The sequence below is a fragment of the Corylus avellana genome, chromosome ca4, assembly GCF_901000735.1.
Source record: "Corylus avellana chromosome ca4, CavTom2PMs-1.0".
In the NCBI taxonomy this organism is placed as follows: domain Eukaryota; kingdom Viridiplantae; phylum Streptophyta; class Magnoliopsida; order Fagales; family Betulaceae; genus Corylus; species Corylus avellana.
This window is the reverse complement of record NC_081544.1, coordinates 10,628,941-10,647,897: the sequence shown is the minus strand read 5'-3', so window position 1 is coordinate 10,647,897 and position 18,957 is coordinate 10,628,941. Positions and strand designations below refer to the sequence as shown.

At 41.8% G+C, this 18,957-nt stretch overlaps 1 protein-coding gene across 1 annotated transcript in view; it reads left to right on the top strand.

The window, feature by feature from the left end:
- The window catches only part of LOC132178046 (metacaspase-1-like), a 26,416-nt gene extending 8,498 nt beyond the window's left edge, over positions 1 to 17,918 (top strand). Inside the window, exons 2-5 of the mRNA XM_059590511.1 lie at positions 4,008 to 4,335; positions 5,026 to 5,131; positions 17,110 to 17,239; positions 17,833 to 17,918. Coding sequence (XP_059446494.1) covers positions 4,008 to 4,335; positions 5,026 to 5,131; positions 17,110 to 17,239; positions 17,833 to 17,918 — 650 coding nt within the window. The remainder of the gene's footprint in view (positions 1 to 4,007; positions 4,336 to 5,025; positions 5,132 to 17,109; positions 17,240 to 17,832) is intronic.
- Positions 17,919 to 18,957: the final 1,039 nt, after the last annotated feature.

Genomic DNA, 18,957 nt, shown 5'->3' with positions numbered 1-18,957 from the left:
AGAATCAAATTAATATAAATATATAGGGAAATTTAGATCAATTAGCAAATACGGTGAATATCAGAATATATTCTAAAACATTTCATCACTGATCCTGCACATATTAATTGGAGGCCTGTCTCTATACCATACATCATCTATTGCAAGAAGACATAGGAAGAAAAAAAAAGAGCAAGTTTAATTGTCTGTAAGACTTTAATTTAGTTAGTTCGCTTCTATTTCCATGAAACTGGTAATCTGTTTCGCTTTTGTTACCATGAGCTCAATGCAGAGCCTAAATATAGAATTCTTTAGTTTTGTTTACCTGTGGATGATCAGGATCCTTACAATTTTGAGGAAACTGCGGATTCTGTTATTAGAAAAATCTCGAAATAAGAAACTTAATTTTAATGACATCTATTTGAGTATTTTCATTTCATATTCTCGTATGTTACTAAGTGACTTGAAGATGTTGTCTTTTGTTTTCTTTAAGAATTATTTACATAAGTGTTACGTGAGAGTTATATGAGATGTAAATGAATGAAGTTAATCTGAAGGAGTTAGAAGGGTCATTTGTATCCTATAAATACCCATGTAAACAAGTTATTTTATCAAGTTGAATAAAAGAACACAAAGTCCTCTATTAATTCAGTGTTTCTCTTCCTTTTTCGTGTTCTCTCTTAGTGTGCTTAGTCTCCAATTTTCAGCAATTTCTTGTTCTTAGAGAAATAGCCAATTCAACCTTTCCATTTCAATTTCCTCACATTTTCAAACACAATTTTGATCATTAGTGTGTTCATATGAAGGAGTTGTTTCGGTCGCTAGATGCTTTGGAGATTGTAGAAAAAGGCTAATGAGGCTAGTGACGAAGCTCCTTTGAGTCCTAATCAAAGATAGGCTTTTCAAAAACTTCGAAGGAGGATCGACAAGCTCTCTCACTTTTTCATCAATGTTTAGACGCTACTATGTTCAAGAGAGGTGAACGCAACCACCTCCAAGCAAACATGAGAAATTCTCCTAAACTCCTATTAAGGAGTTGATAAAGTGAAGAAAGTTTGCATTCAAACATTCAGAGGCGACTTTGAAGTTTTGCGAATAAAAGAATCTAAGTCGATTGCAAATTATTTTTTAAGGGTGTTGGCCATAGTAAATCAAATGAAGAGATATGACAAAATTGGAAAAGATTCTCTGTTCCTTGCAACAAAAATTCGACTATATCATTGTAGCTATTGAAACCATGAGTATTGATCAACACATGGGTTCTCTACAAGCCCATGAAGGCTCAACAAGAAGAAGGAAGAGCCATTGGAGTAAGTTCTTGCTACAAAGCTTTATTTCAAATATAAGGAAGAAAAGCAAGAAAAGAGCCAAAGAGGACAAGGATGAGGATGCTTTATGGCCGTGGTAGAGGAAGAGGAAGAGGAAGAGGCGAACGTAATTTGAACAATTACAAAGAAAAATGACAAAGAAAAATAATTCGAAGTAATATAGAAGAAAGTATGATAAATTTCAAGTTAATGTTATAATTGCTAAAAATATGGTCATTAACTTTGGGAGTGTAGAAGTCGTAATAATAATGTTGAAGAGAAAGCCAATTATGTTGAAAACGAGGAAACAGAGCCCACTTTGTTGCTAGCTTGTAAAGGAGAAGAAAGAAGAGAGAAGAACTTGTGGTATCTTGACAATGCGGCAAACAACAATATGTGTGGAGACCAAAAAAAGTTTGTGGAGCTTGATGAATCGGTGAGTGGGATGTTACATTTGGAGACTGTCTAAAGTTCCAATAAAAGGAAAATGTATAATTTTAATTCACTTGAAAAAGTAATATTTTGAGCTTGTGATAACTCTTGGAAAAAGACTATGAAGTTCATATGAAAAATTGTAGTCTTTTTCTAAGAGATGACAAGAAGAATTTGATAGCCAAAGCTCCAATAACAAGCAATATAATGTTTTTATTAAATACTCAAATGTGGCTAAGTGTCTCAAAACTAGCTTGAAAGATTCATCTTGGCTTTGGCATTTGAGATCTGGACATGTAAACTTTGGTGGATTAAGCAATTGAAAGGAAGAACACATGGGAGTTGGCGACCATTCCAAAAGATCAAAAACCCATTGGAGTAAAGTGGGTGTTCAAGGCAAAGAAGAATGCTATAGGAGAAATCGAGAGATACAAAGTAAGATTGGTTGCCAAGGGATATAGTCAGTGACCGGGCATTGATTATGGTGACGTTTTTCCTCCTTTTTCACGTTTGGAAACCATAAGGTTGGTAATTTCTCTTACAGCTCAAAATAAATGGAAGATTTATCAAATGGATATAAAATCCACTTTCTTGAATGGACTTATTGAAGAAGAAATTTATGTTGAACAACCAATGAGCTATGCCATCAAAGGGGATGAGGAGAAAGTTTTGTAATTGAAAAAGGCATTCTATAGCTTAAGATAAGCACCAAGGGCGTGAAACAGTAGAATTGATAACTACTTTCAAATGACTAGCTTCATCAAATGCTCTCATGAATATGTTCTTTATGCCAAGGTGTGTGAAAATGGAGGTATTTTGTATGTAGATGATTTAATTTTTATAGGCAACAATCCAAGTATGTTCCAAGATATCAAGAAAACAATGACTCAAGAGGATTTTTTATTTCTCAAGGAAGTTTCGCAAGAAAAAATATCAAAAAGTTCAAGATGAATAATTGCAACCTTATTAACATTCCGGTAGAAAGTGGAATTAAATTGTCAAAGCATGAAGATGGAGAAAGAGTGGATTCAACAAGCTTTAGGAGTTTAGTTGGAAGTTTAAAAAACTTGACATGCGCATGCCAAGATATTTTCTATGGAGTTGGGCTTGTTAGTCACTATATGGAATCACCTACCTTAACTCATTTCAAGGCGGCTAAAAGAATTATTCATTATGTCAAAGGTACAATTGATTTTGGTCTACTTTCCATCTTCTAATGAATTCAAACTTGTGGATTATAGTGATAGCAATTGGGGTGGAGATGTGGATGGTAGAAAGAGTACCACCGGATTTGTTTTCTATTTGGGTAGTTCGGCATTTACTTGGAATTCTAAAATGCAACCAACTGTGACACTTTCAACATGTGAAGCTGAATATGTTGCCACTACGTATCTTATCAAGGCAGCCAAAAAGGTTTCTTTCCCAAATCCTACTTCAAAACTCTTTCCTCTTAAAAAAATAAATAAATAAAAAAAAAAAAAAAACAAAAACCAAACCAAATCAGGCTGGAAGCTGCCAACACACAGGCCTAGCAATACCAGAAAAAAGTGAAGCAAATGAATGAAGTGATTGTTATGAAAAAAAAAAAAAAAAAAATTAGATCTCAAGCTTCGGTTTGGTTTTTTTTTTTTTTTTTTTTTTTTGGAAGAACGAGTTCTAAACAAAAAGGTTTTGGTAGAGAACTTGGCTGCCTCGATAAGATAGAACTTGGACAGATGATATATTTCAAGATGTGAGATATAACAACCAGTTAGACTTCCCTACTAACAAAATCTGCAAGAAATTTCGGGAGATCCTAATCTACTTGCGAGTGGTCTGCATAAAAAATAAAAATTACTACATTCCTTGCTTGGTTAACCAAATTAAGCTTGAAAAGGATTTCATACAATTCAGATACAAAAATATGGTGCCTATAAAAATCTGGAAAGGTCGTCGATGGCAAGCATAGTGAGGAATATATTTTTTGTTTTGTTTGAATATAAAGCTCTAAAGTGATTTGTATTTAACCAACTCTAATTATGTACAAAGCTCATGATTGGTTTTTAGACCTGTTTGACTCAAAAGGATTTGGAAAAAAAACGTAAAAAGTTGTGCTAGTTCGTTCCATTATATATTGCTCATTTAGCAACAAATGGGCAGCATGCTTCTATTGGTCAAATGTGGCTCCAATGGATCAATAATTAGTCTTTGGATGTTCAAATTCAGAATTATTTTTGTTTCAACATACATTTACTCATACTTGGAACACATAATTTGTGATTTGCGCAAAAGATTAATACCATAATGCAGAAGAAGAAGAACCTGCTTTCTACCCGACCAAGATGAACATACAAGAAGCCTTGAAATGGCTTGTGGAGGGCTCAGAATCCGGAGACTATTTGGTGTTCTACTTTTCCGGCCATGGCCTACGACAACTTGAGTTCGACAACGATGAGCGAGATGCGTACGACAAAGCTATTTGTCCGGTCGATTTCTTTCAAGAAGGCTTGATCCTCGACAAGGACATAAATTTCACCATTGTTCGGCCGCTCAAGAAAGGTGTCACCCTCCATGCAATTTTCGATGCTTGTCATAGTGGAACCATTCTTGATCTAGAGTACATATACAACCCTAAAACGTGAGTATTTAATTTATATTTAATATTTCTAGTCTCTAATAATAATAACGTACACTAATAAGCCTCTAAATTTATCATGAGAATCAATTGATACCCCAAATGCTTAAGGTTTAGAAAAAAATCAAGATTAGTCCCTAAATAAGTTTTCTGGTGATTTCAATTTTGTTCCCAGGTTTCTAATTTTGACAATGAACTCTTTAAGTTTTACCATGCTTCAATTAATTAATGGATCATTCTATCAACTTTCCGTCCAAATAATATAGACAGTTTGTTTGTCATGTGAACAATTTACCATGTCATGTCATGCACCAAAAAAATAAAAAAATAAAAAAATGAAAAAGAAAAACTAAGAGGGTGCGTAGGCGTTGAATGGCAAGAAGGATCGATTTGAAATATAGGGAAAATTTAATTGAGGAGCTAATTGTTGAAACTGATGCCCTGAGAACTAAATTTTAATTTTGACAAAACTTAAAGACCAACTTTTTTCATTAATATAGCCCTATTTTTTATGTTCGTGCTAATTAAAATTGAAATTCTATGAGATAAGGAATTTTGATTTTGATTTTTTGATTTTTTTTTTTTTTTTTTTTTTGGGTTGGTTTTTATATAGATATGGAATCTAAGGGAAGGCAATGATGACCCATTACATTGTTTGTTAATATTAAATAATTTTTTCCTTGAGACTTGCAGAAGTAAATGGGATGATAACAGCGCTCCTTCAAAAGCTCAAATAAGTACAAGCGGTGGAATTGCAATTTTTTTAAGCGCTTGTGAAGATGATCAAATGGCTGCCTCTGTAAGAAATTTTCTTAATTAATTTCTTCAAATAAAATCTTTCAGCCAAAATCTCCTATACGAGATTATGCCCCTTTGAATATCTTGTAACACTTTTCTTTTGAATTTGTCTTGTATATTTTATTTTTGTTATTATTATTTGTTTAAGTTGATATGTACGAATAGGGCTGGCAATTTAACCCGCAACTCACAAACTCGACACGTAGTTTTAGAGTTAAAATTTGGGTTAAATGGGTTCGGATCGTTTCTGACCCGTTTAATAGACATGTCATGTTTAGGGTTGTTGGGTCATAGATCGGCCACATAAGGCCCAATAGGCCTCTAGGTCTAGTCTACAGTACAAACCCACTAAGACCAGGCCCAGGCCGAGACTTAATCGGCCTAGCCGATGCATGGTCAGCCCACTAAGGGCATAACAGTCTTTTACCGTGGGTACAATGGTCATTAAGCTATTAGAGAAAACCCACGTTCACTACTCAAACGTGGGATTCACCCAGCACCCAAACACAGCACCCACGTTCGCCAGAACATGGCACAAATGTTAGCGCCTAATCAAGACACGTTCACCTGAGGATTACACAGGTACCCACGTCTGACACAAGCGTGGCCGAGTCACCCACTAACACACTCCACGATTTCATGATCGTGGAGCAACCCATAACCCATGATCCACTTCGCCAACATGGCACACGTGGATCCTCGGGAACGTGGGGCCAATTATTTCGGGGAGACAACTGTTACCTGATTCCTATAAAAGAGAAACTCAAATTCATTATTTGGTAATCTAAATTCTCTCACAAACTCTCATTGCTTATTACTCTCTCCCTCTCAAATCAATTACTGACTTAGGCATTAGAGCTATCCCCTGTTGGCACACCCCAGCAGCTTTTATCCTATTGTTTGTTATCTTTTGCAGCCCGACCACTCCTCGGACACCGTGCCACTCCTCAGATATCGTGCCACGTCACTCCTTGGAAAACTTTCATCAACAGTTTGGCACCGTCTGTGGGAAATCAATTTTCATGAGTTCCTATCATTCACAATCCAATATGGTGACTACACACTCAAATCCTAATAGCAATATTCAAGCTGGACCTCCTGGAACCTCCAACGATCCCAATGCTCGAATCGTCACCATGGAAGATTTCATGAGGCGTATGACAGAGTCCATGGAAGCCATGAAGAAGCAGAACGAAAACCTCGTTTCCCGACTCCCTGTTAGAGAGAACTGAGATGACCAAGAGTGCGAAGAGAGGCGTGAAAAGAGAGGCAGAGAGAAATGACCCGTACATCACGAGGATAACGAGAGCTCTGCTCATGGCAGCGATGATACGACAGTGCAAGGAGGATCTCGTCATGAAGAATCCCGCCATAAGAGATTGCACCATGAAGAATCTCGTCATGAAAGATCTCATCGTAGCAGATCTTATCACGAGACGTCTCTTCATGAGAGGCATCAGGAGACCAGCATTGACAAGGAGGTCAAGGATTTGAAGGAGAAGTACGCAAAGATGGCTCTTTTGATGAAGAATGGAGAGGATTGCTCGATAGCCTAGGATCTGATGCAGAATACCAATCTACCCTTCACATATCGGGTAATGAGGTATCCTCTCCTTGACAAGTTCAAAGTTCCTCGAGTGGACAAGTATGATGGAAGCAGAGATCCTACCGACCATATGGAGAGCTTCCGAGCTCACCTAATCCTCCATGACATCCCCGACGAGATCGTGTGCCGAGCCTTCCCTTTGACTTTGAAGGGAGTTGCCAAGGAGTGGTTCGAGAAGATGGCTCCCAAGTCTATGGATAGCTTCGATTCCCTTGAGCGCCAGTTCGTGAGCCAATTTCTCCATGACCCCCCCGACGAGATCGTGTGCTGAGCCTTCCCTTTGACTTTGAAGGAGTTGCCAAGGAGTGGTTTGGGAAGATGGTTCCCAAGTCTGTGGATAGCTTCGATTCCCTCGGATGCCAGTTCTTGAGCCAATTTCTGGCGATCTAGAAGAGGAAGAAGAACCCTGCCTACCTGCTGTCCCCTGTGCAGGGGAAGAATGAGTCCTTGAAGGACTACATGCTGAGGTTCAACCCGGAGAAGCTAACTGTAGAAAGCTGGAATAAAGAAATGGTGCTTTCAGCTTTGATGAATGGGATCAAAACCGAAGGGCTGCTAATGGCCAAGCTAGCTCGGAGACCAACGTTGGTAACTTTTCGGCAGTTTATGAACAAAGTTGAGGAGTTTATCAACTAGGAAGAAACCATTGGAGCTCTAATGAAGTCCAAAGCGGAGGGTGGCCAAGGTGAGGTCAGCAGTAGCAAAATAGTACCGGAGAGCTCTGGGAAGAAGAGGAAGGAGGAGAAATACATGAAGAGTTCGGGAAAGAAGGTGGAGCCATAGCACCAGCAGGGCCAAAGATGGACTCTATTGAATACTAGCGTTATCGAGGTATTCATGGAAATCAAGAGGGATCTTAACATTAGATGGCCGACAAGGATGAGGACTCCTCCGCAAAGACACAGCAGCCAAAAATTCTGTGAGTACCATAATGACCACGGTCATTTGACCGAGGATTGCATATCTCTGCATCATGAGATCGAGAACTTCATCAAGAACGACAAGTTGGTGAGGTTCATTGCCTACGAGAGGGATAGGGGTAGAAACCCTTAGGAGCCTCTACGACTGGAAGTCAACCATGATGGCCACGAAAGAGGACGGGATGTGAGGAGAAGACAGGATGCCGAGTCAAGAAGAGATCAAGACGATCGCCAACATCCTCAAAATCAAGATGTGATATGAGAAATCCATACGATTTCTGAGGGTTTAGCTGGTGGAGGAGAGTCCAACTCAACAAGGAAGGCTCACGCAAGGAGAGTAAACATAGAAGAGGTTATCCTTCTTGAAAGGTCCTCCAAGGCCCAAAAGAAGGATCCGATAATTCTATCATTCTCAGAAGAAGATGCAGAGCAGGTATCAATGCCCTACGATGATGCATTAGTAGTAATGGTGACTGTGGCAAACCATGCCATCCATCGGATTCTAGTGGACAATTGAAGCTCAGCTGAAATATTATATTGGCCAGTTTTCAAGCGATTGGGCATTGATTAGTAGACAATCAAACCATTTGGTTCACCACTGGTTGGTTTTATAGGAGAGCAAGTCCAACCCATGAGACTAATCTCCCTTCCTATTACAGCGGGAACAACCCCCAAGCAATTGACAGCCATGGTGGACTTTCTAGTCGTTGACCAACCATCTGCCTACAACGTAATCATCAGTTGTCCATAGGTGAATAAGTTGAAAGCTGCAACTTCAACTTACCACCTGAAAATGAAGTTCCTTATAGACGAGGGAGTTGGGGAAGTCAAGGGAGATCAAGTTGCAGCAAGGAAGTGTTATAACACTTTCCTGAAGAATCCCTTGGGATCTGCGCCCTTAACAATCAGTAAAATGGGCAGCAGAAAAGAGGGTGAGCCGAAGGGTGACCCAGCTAAGGAGCTGGTAGATGTAGCTGTGGGGGAAGACAAGGTTGTGAAGATTGGCTCACAACTAACCCCAGAAGTCTGAGAAGGCCTTGTCAGCTTTCTTCGGGAGAATGTGGAGGTGTTCGCATGGACACACGAGGACATGCTAAGAATCAGCCTCAAGGAAATTGTCCACCAGCTGAATGTGGATCCAGGGAAGCAGAAGAGAAGGAAGTTCGCTCCCGAGCGAAATATGGCCATTGTCGAAGAGGTGGAGAAGCTGCTCAAGGCTTGATTCATCGAAGAGGTCTACTATCCTGAATGGTTGGCCAATGTAGTATTGGTCAAGAACTCCAATGGGAAATGAAGGATGTGTGTAGACTTCACCGACTTAAACAAGGCATGCTCAAAGGATAGGTTTCCACTACCGAGCGGATTGATGCGCTGGTGGATTGAACGGCTGGATATGGGCTACTCATAAACAAGGCATGCTCAAAGGATAGCTTTCCATTACCGAGCGGATTGATGCGCTGGTGGATTCAACGGCTGGATATGGGCTACTCAGCTTCATGGATGCATTTTCTAGTTACAATCAGATTTACATGCATGCAACCGACCGAGAGAAGACCGCATCCATCATGGACCGAGGTTTGTACTGCTACAAGGTCATACTGTTCGGTCTGAAGAATGCAGAGGCCACCTATTAGGCTGGTGAACAAGATGTTCAGAGGGCATATCAGAAAAGGCATGGAAGTCTACATAGATGACATGCTCGTCAAGAGTGTGTTACCACTAGACCACACCCATGACTTGCAAGAAACGTTCAAGACGTTGAAGCAATATGGGATGAAGCTGAATCCCGTGAAGCACACTTTTGGAGTCTCCTCAGGGAAATTCCTCAGTTATATGGTCTCTAACCGAGGAATTGAAGCCAACCCTGAAAAGATCCAAGTAGTCCTAGAGATGTAATCCCTAAAGAACATAAAGCAGCTTCAACAATTGATGGGAAGGATTGCCGTGCTGAATAGGTTCATTTCTCGGTCAACCGACAAATGCCTCCCTTTCTTCAAAATCTTAAGAAAGGCATTTGAGTGGTCCAAGGAGTGTGAGCAAGCCTTCGAACAGCTGAAGAAGTACCTAGCTAGCCCACCGCTGCTAAGCCGAACAATTCCCGAAGAAACGTTGTATCTATATCTCGCCGTATCTCTAATTGCAATTAGTGTAGCTTTAATTCGAGAAGAAGATGGCATACAAAAGCTAGTGTACTTCATTAGCCGAGCATCGAGAGGAGCCGAGGAAAGGTATGTGCAAATGGAGAAGCTTGTCTTTGCCTTGACCATTGCATCAAGGAAGCTTCGTCCATACTTCAAGGCTCATATAATCAAAGTACTAACCGAGTACCCTCTAAAGAAGGTGCTACGAAAGCTAGATATGTCTGGCAGATTAGCGAACTGGGCAATCAAACTTGAGGAGTTCAATATTGAGTTTGTTCCTCGGAATGCCATCAAGGGCCAAGCACTTGTAGATTTTTTGGCAGAATTCACCAATCTACCAGAAACAAAAGAGTGGCTGAGGGAAGAAGTATGGGTGATCTATGTAAATGGATCATCCACAAATAAAAACGGTGGAGCCGGAGTGGTGTTGATCACACTAGATGGAGAAGAGTTGTGTAGTTCTTTGAGATTGGAGTTCAAGACTACCAACAACGAAGCCAAGTGCGAAGCGGCCTTGGCGAGACTCAGCTTGGCTCGGGAGATGGGAGCAAAATTCGTAGAAGTACGAAGCAACTCTCAAGTAATTGTCGGACACATCCGAGGAGAGTTCGTAGCCAAAGGGGAAAAGATGAAGCTGTACTTGGCAAAAGTACAAAAAATGCAAAATTGTTTCAAAAAATTTCATATCATCAAAATCCCGAGAGAAGAAAACAAAAGAGCAGATCATTTGGCTATGATGGGTTCAGCAATGGAGGATAGCACGGTAGAAACCAAAGAACCAGTACAAATTCTACTACAGCCAGCTATAACCAAGGAGATAACGGTTTTAGCGATAGAGGTGATGTCCAAGTGGGCATAAGAGCTAGTAGAGTACTTGGAGAAGGGCACTCTTCCGGCCAACAAGAAGAAGGTAGTCCAACTAAGGACTAAGGCTGCTCGATTTACCATGGAAAATGGAACCCTTTACAAACGGGGTTTCATGCTACCCCTTCTCTAGTGTGTCTCCAAGGAGGAAGGTGATTACAGCCTCCGTGAGATTCACGAAGGAATCTGCGGCAGTCATTCAAAAGTATGAGTGCTGGCACACAAAGCGGTCAGAGCAGGGTTCTACTAGCCGAACATGAGTCGGGACTTGACGAAAATGGTCAGAAGTTGCGACAATAGCCAGCACTTTGCTAATATTCCCAAACAACCCCTCGTGGAGCTGAGTTCAATTTACTCAACTTGTCCTTTGTCGCAATGGGTGGTTGATATAGTAGGACTGTTGCCCCGAGAAAAGGGGGTGTTCAGTTTGTAGTAGTAGCTGTTGATTACTTCACCAAATGGGCAGAAGTGGAGGCCTTAGTGAACATCACACCCAAAAGTGTGGAGCGGTTCCTTTGGAATAATGTCATTTGTCAATATGGCATTCCACACACATTTGTCACGGACAATGGAAAGCAATTTCACTACGATTCATTCCGAGAATGATGTGCCAAGCTCCACATCAGAAACTACTTCTCATCCCCGGGACATCCCCAAGCAAATGGGCAAGTAGAAGCCACGAACATGACCATCTTAATGATATTGAAGAAGGAGCTTGGTGAGCGCAAAGGAGATTGGGCGGAGGATCTTCCTGAAGTCTTGTGGGCATACCGAACCATGAAGAAAACTCCAACCAAAAAGACCCCCTACGCTCTAGCCTTTGGGACCGAAGCAGTCATCCCAATTGAGGTTGGATCGGGAAGCTTCCGCTTGGAGACCTTTCAGCCAGAATCCGATGATGAAGGCATCAGGCTGCATCTTGGCATACTACAGGAGAAACGGGACTGGGCCCAAGTAACAATGGCAGTATTCCAAGAGAAGGTAGGTCGGTATTTCAACCAAAAGGTCAATCACCGAAGCTTCAAGATCGGGGACTTGGTTCTGCGAAAAGTCACTATCTCCACCAAGGACCTAGCCGAGGGGAAGCTAGCTCCAAATTGGAAAGGACCATACATGGTAGTTGGATGCCGAAGAGCGGGAGCATACCACCTTGAGAATTCCGAGGGGAAAGCACTTCCGAGGCCTTGGAGTGCCGAACATCTCAAGAAGTACTTTATTTAAGTTATTGTAATTTCATCAAGAAGATTCACTTTAACTTTTATGATTTTCATTGTAACAGCATTTCATCAATAAAGAATATTCCGAAATTATAGTATCTAACAAAGTCTCAGCAAATATACTCGACAAGGCACTTTACTGTAAAAGCAAATTCTCGAGAAATATAGCAGCAATGGTGCTTTTCCGAGGATAACGTTTGCAAGATATAGCCGTAAAGGCGCTTTCCAAACTTAGCCCAATTAAATAATTGAAAACCTCGGATGTAGGTTAATTCCAAGGCTAAAACACCTCGGTGAAGCATAGCCGTAAAGGTGCTTTCGCGAGTATAACGTTCGTGAAATATTTCCGTAAAGGTGCTTTCCAAACTTAACCCATTAAGAATATAAAGCCTCTGAAGAAGGATTGTTCAAAGCTTAAACTACCTTGGAGAAATATAGCCGAGAACATAAAGCCTTTGAAGAAGGATTGTTCGAAGGCAGTTTCCCGAGGTACGCTTAAGAAAAATAGCCGTAAAGGTACTTTTTGAACTTAGCCCATTTGAAGAATGAAAAGCCTCAAAAGAAGGCAAACTCGAAGGCTAAACTACCTCGGCAAAATACAACCGTAAAGGTACTTTTCCGAGGCCAAGCATTAGGCTGAGCATTCGGCCGACCAAGCATCCGGCCAAGCATTCACAAAAATTAAACTTAAGTTTATTTTTAAGATAGCGAGTAATGAAAAGGAAAACAAGCGAAACAATTAAGTTGAGTAAAAGATCCTTTCTAATTAGGAAATCATAAACATTTACAAATCTTGAGATTCAGGGGTCTTGAGATCCTTAGCCTCAAGAATGTCGGCATTATCTGACAAATCCTTTGACTCGAGCATCAACACTCCCTGAGGTTACAGTAAAAGGGGCACGCCCAAACTCCCTAATTCCCCGAGCATCCAGCATATGCTCTTGACCGAGGCTGACAAGCTCCTTAATGGCTTTTCAACTGTGGGTGGATATGCTTCGAGATTGACAGTGTCAAGATCGAGGAAGTAGGAAGGGTCATATGCCAATCCTCAGAAGGTCTTGAAACCCATAGTATAGCCTTGGGCCCAGCCTTGGTCTCGGGTCCAAGAGGCGAAAGATAGCTTCTTGAAGAAATCTTGAGCTTTAGCCTTGTAATGGCGCACCTGCTGCTTCACGCAGTTGAACTTTCCCTTGAAGATCGATGCCCTCGATTCAGTAGCCTCGGCTCTCGAATGCTGCACCAAGGCTTCCCGCTGTGCTTCCTCAAGTTTCGAAGAAACAAAAGTTATCTTGTCCATGAACGCATTGTGTTGTAGCACAACCTCGGTGCACTTTTCTTCGACTTGCCTAAGCTCTTCCTTGAGGATTGAATGATCTTGTTAAAGCTTCTCAGATCTTGCCTCGAAAGCCCTAAGCTCCGCTTTTAGATCTCAGATCCAAGAGTCGGCCTTAGCAATCTGAGAATTGGCCTCTTCAGCTCGACTCTTCATGAGTGATAACCGTTGAGCTAAGAGAAGTAGCTAATTGTCCTGCGGAGCCAAAACCTCCTGTAACCGAGCATTCTCCGCCTCAAACCTTTAAAGCTCAATTTGCAAATCCTCGGTTTGCGAAGCTGATCTCTAAAGGTAGTTTCTAAAGTCATAGTAGAGGAAGATGGACTTCATGATACACTGCAAGGAACACATTTGGTTAACGGGATAACTCCAAAATGAAACCAAGAAAGTATAGCGGAAAACACTTACCACAAGCTGGTAAAACAGCATTTTTTCCATCACTTCACTAAGGCTCGCTTCGCCGGCGCCCAACAAAAATGGCTAGGGAATTAAACTCATCAAGGCATTAAATGGATTCCCCAGTAATCCTTTGCCTATCCTAGCAAGGGGCTCGCCAACCAACCACTTAACGCCCACTGGTTGAAGTATGGTGGGTTGACTTGGCGCCGAGGCACTAGCCTGATCCTTGATAGCGTCTCCCGAAGCACCCGCTGGAACATTAGTATGCTCCTCTGCAGAATGAGAAACACCTTCAGCTGAGACAGCCTCAGGTGGTAGAAGATCCTCTGTGATCTCCTTAGCTCCTTGAATCGGGTCAGAAGAAGGCTCTGTGTCCATAGGTTGGGGTTGAGCTGAAGATTCTTTGGCAGCATCGGTGCCATGAGCCTCGGGAGTCGTTGGGTTGTTTCTAGACTTATTCCTTTTTAGAAGCATCTCGGCTGCGCCACCCATTACTAGCTCCTCAGTCGAAACCTCTCCTAAACTCCTGGGCAAATGAGCGGCTACTTCCCTTTGGAGGTGTTCAACATCCACTAGGGACCCCTCGCCATATCTAGAAGCTAATGGAGACGCGGACTCCATAGGAACCATAGAGACAGGCATGGCCGTAATAGGCTAAATTGTGAACGGCCTTCCCGCCAATGGCCTCGAAGGTCTAGCTCGGAGGACAGCCTCAAAGTCCTTCACCGAGCGGATCGTCGACTTCAACGTGAAAGTCTTCTTGGAGGTGCCCATGACTTGGGTGAAAGCATTGATGAAGGTGGCAGGCTTCAGCGCCCCCAAACCATCCCCAGACTTCTCGAACTTCCTCCTCTTCAAAGGTAGAACCTCAAGATCGTAAGGCTCGTCTACTAGCCTCAATGGGTTAGCAGCAAAGGCTTGGTCTTTGACCATTAAAGGCTCGGTCACCTTCCTTTTGCCCATGTCTGCGATTGATTTCCCAGAACGCTCACCAGCTTTATCTTTGCCTTTGTCGGCAGCAGTCTTCTTCGAGGCCCTAGCATTTGGCTTCCTTGAAGCCTAGGGAGCATACCTCTTCCTCAGTTAAGCGGCACCTCCTAATCCACCAGCTAGGGGGTACCCCAGGTACTTCTCGAGATTGGCCACGGTGGCCAGGGCATTGAAGTCCATTAATTTTACATGCTTCTTTGCCTTAGCGAAGGCCAAGATCCTGTCAACCCGATCCTCCTCTTCCTCGGACAACATGGGTTCCTCTTGGCCTGCAAAGGATTTTTATTAAAAAAAAATGAAGAAAAGCAGTCACCTTTCGCCGAAAGAATGCTAGTTTCCAAAGGCACCCTCGAGCCTTCTACCACCTCCAAAGGCGCAAATTCCTAGCGACCCGAGGCAAAAAAAGAACTTGTTCTTCCACTTTTTGTTGTTGGAGAAGGTCATTCCCAACTGTATGAACTTCACCCTCTGTCGGACATAGAAGGTGAAGTACGTTGGAGTTAGGGTTCTTTGTGAGCCTATACACCTTCAAGAACTCCTGAATAGTGAGGGAATGCGCATCACCAAGGATCTTTGGCCACAAAACTATGCAGGCGTAGAAAACCCTTTAGCCGTTTGGCACTATCTAATGAGGAGCCAAGTTGAAGTGACTCAGCAGCTCTCGAATGATCCTTGGGAAGGGTAGCCTGAAGCCTGCCCAGAACATGGCCTCGTAGAGGCAAACCTCGTTCTTTTTGATGCACCCTTCTGCTCATTGTCGAAGCACAGGTTGACTATTCAAGGGATGAAGCAGCACTGTCTAATCCGAGGTTCATCAATCCTTGTCAGTTCTTCCTTCCAGAAGACAGGATACAAGTTATCCAGACCATCAAAGTCCAACCCATCATTTTGACCCATCAGGTATAGAAGACTCGGGACTAACAACCGAGGAATGCATGGCTAGCTTCCTTGAATCAGTAGATGGGTTACACTCAATTGGAGGTGGTCAACCGCGGGTTCAATGAGGGGAAGAAGGAATTGGAGATATTGAAGAACAAGACTGTGTGGGCCAACGAAGGGTTCGGCAGAAGGCATAGACTCAACCGAAACCCTAAGATATACCACTCTTAAGAATAGTACTGAGAAATGGATAGAATGAAGGCAAGCCAACAGAGAAAGAAAGGAATTGTAGTGCTCAAAGAAGATGAAAATGGAGTTCTGGTGCAAGAAAGCATGAAAAATGGGGAAAGAAAAAATGTGAAAACTCTTATATAGGCGTGAGAAGGATGAAGCACACAAGTGCTATGAAGCAATGGCATGCGCCCTAGGATTCCCCTCAAAAACATGCACAGGCCTTAAATACCCTCTAAAGGCGCACCTCACCAAGCTACATATACGTCGACACGTGGTCGCCGTATTCTTGAACCACACAGATAGTGACATGTGGCATTGTAGTTGAAAATGATGATGAACGGGCAAGCTGTTGACCATTGCTTGGGAATGCCAACAGTCTCAAAAAGTTATTGGCATAGGAAGTTCAAATGACAAATTCCCTCCAAAAATTTGAAATTCAAAAATTTCAAATGTCCGAAGATTGATCCAAGAAAATCCTCTCATCGAGGATAGGTCGGGATTATGGAGGCCGACCCATTCTGAAGAACATGAAATTTCCATAGTCACTCGGACAAGAAAATTGGTGGGTAACTGTTGGGTCATGGATCGGCCACATAAGGCCCAATAGGCCTCTAGGTCCAGTCTATTGTACAAGCCCACTAAGACTAGGCTCAGGCTGAGACTTAATCGGCCCAACCGATGCATGGTCTGCCGACCAAGGGCATAACAGTCTTTTACCATGGGTGTCATTCAGTTATTAGAGAAAACCCACGTTCATTACCCAAATGTGGGATTCACCTAGGGCCCAAAAACAGCACCCACATTCTCCAGAACGTGGCACGGCTGTTAGTGCCAAATCTAGACAGGTGCACTTGAGGATTACTTAGGCACTCATGTCCGACACAAGTGAGGCCGAGCCACCCACTAACACACTCCACAATCTCATGATCGTGGGTAAACCACAACCCACGATCCACTTCACCAACATGGCAGATGTGGATCCTCGGGAACGTGGGGCCGATTATTCCAAGGAGACAACTACTACTTGATGCCTATAAAAGGGAAACTCCAATTCATTATTTTTTAATTTGAATTCTTTCACAAGCTCTCATTGCTTATTATTCTCTCCCTCTCAAATCAATTACTGACTTAGGCATCAGAGCTATCCCCCGCCGGGGCACCTGGGCAGCATTTATCCTATTGTTTGTTATCTTTTGCAGCCTAACAACTCCTAAGATATCATGCCATGTTACTCCTCGAAAAAATGTCATTAGCAGGGTCAACATAAACAAGTTAACAAGTTAACCGGGTTGATAGGAATCCGACTTGTAAACCCGTTTTGTGAGCCGTAACAAAATTAGTTTTGTTCCTGAGGAAATTCTTATTCATTATATTAACCACAAACAAATTCATGCAGTATTTCACTGGAGAGGCAATGGCTGGTGCAATGACCTCTGCTTTGATCCAAACGCTTGACAAAAATAAAAAATTGACATATGGAAGTCTATTGGATACAATCCATGAAACCCTCAAGCAGATTAATTCAGGTTGGTTTTCCTCTTATTACAGTGGATGGTGCCTCAACTCCAAGTTATTACAGAAATTGTTTCATTACCGAATAATTCAGGTTGGTTTTCCTCTTATTGTTCAAAATTCTTTCTTTATTTTTGTGACATTAAGCGAATACGAATAGATAAATTTAATTATTTAATTTATATTCTAACATTTTTCTTCACATATGAACTCAAACCATATCATAATAAGAGAAACCTAACGCGTGAAATATTAAATTGAAATATAAGTTAAATTGTGGAGTCAAGGCTCAAACTCGTGACTTCTGGATCTCATTTTTTTTATTAAGAAATGGAATTGGTTTTTCACATATATATAGTTAAAATTCTTTTTCATTTTTTACTTTTGTGAGTTTTAATTTCCTTATTTTAATATCCCAAAAAGTGGATATGAAGAGATCAATTTAATTTACATTCTAGCACTTTCACTTTCTCTCACATGTAAGTTCAAACTCCCTCGATAATGGGCTAGGGGGAGATTTGGGAACTTGCTGACGTGGTACAGGTCTCCTAGAGCTATTAGAAGTTTGTTACGATTTCTGTGTTTGGAGCTATGCACTTTGTTCTAGTTCTACGCGTGAGGGTGCGTCATCTTTCTGATGACTGTGATTCCGGTGGAGATGTGCCAAAAATTCCTAGTACTTGCAAACCATAGGTGGTGGAGAGCGAATTGGTGAACTATGGCTAGGCGAGCTAACTGTGGTCATGGTAGGAAAAAGAATTCAAAGTTGATTTTGCAGGATTTGAAGGTTGCTATGGATGTTGCTTCGCGATCTGTTGATGGCGATGCGGAATTGTGTGAGGAAGAGGTGAATGGTGAGTTTGTAGAATGTGGAACTCAATTGGGAAATGGTTTGGAAGTGGATGCACTTGCTGTATCTAATCTCCCTGAGGTTGAGGTTTGTTCTTTTCTACCTGAGGTTGAGGTTAGTTTTGCTATCCCTAAGGTGGAGGTTGTACAAAATTTGGGAGTTTTTGGCATTAAGAAGGGAATATCAGAAGGTGAAGCTAAATTTGAACAGAAGAATCTAGCTCTAAACAAGAGGTAGCTGTCTCGATCTGAGAAGTCTCTTGGCTAGTTGCAATATTTTGCTCCTTCGCGTGAGGATGGTAAAGTTGTTGTGAAGCCTTTGAAGGAAGCAATTGAGGAAGCATCTTGAAATGGTCACCTTCTCTGATTGGCCAGTTTCTTGATAAGCCTCTGCCTTATTATATTGTCAAGAGAGCTGTAGATAATCTTTGGGCATAGTATGGCAAGGTTGAGGTCATTCTATTGGAGAATGGCCTGTATTTGTTCAGATTTGCAGATGAGAAGACTAGAGATGAGGTTATAGAGGCTAAGCTATGGCATATGGCGAACAAGCCTCTAATATTGAGAAAGTGGACTCCAGGTATGCAGCTCCTAAAGCTTTCACTATCTACTGTTCCTGTTTGGATTAAGTTGCATAATCTTCCTATTGAGTTCTGGAATGCTACTTGCTTGAGTTATGGGGCTAGTGGTGTTGGAAAACCCCTCTGTGCTAACCCTGTTACAGAAGAGCAGCTTAGATTGAGTTTTGCTAGGGTGTTGGTTGAAGTGAATATTGACTCAGAATTTCCTAAGGAAATTGAGATTGTTGGTGCCAATGGAAGCAGGGTTGCAGTAGGCATTGAACACCCTTGGTTACCTTTGAAATGCAAGAAGTGCAAGTCCT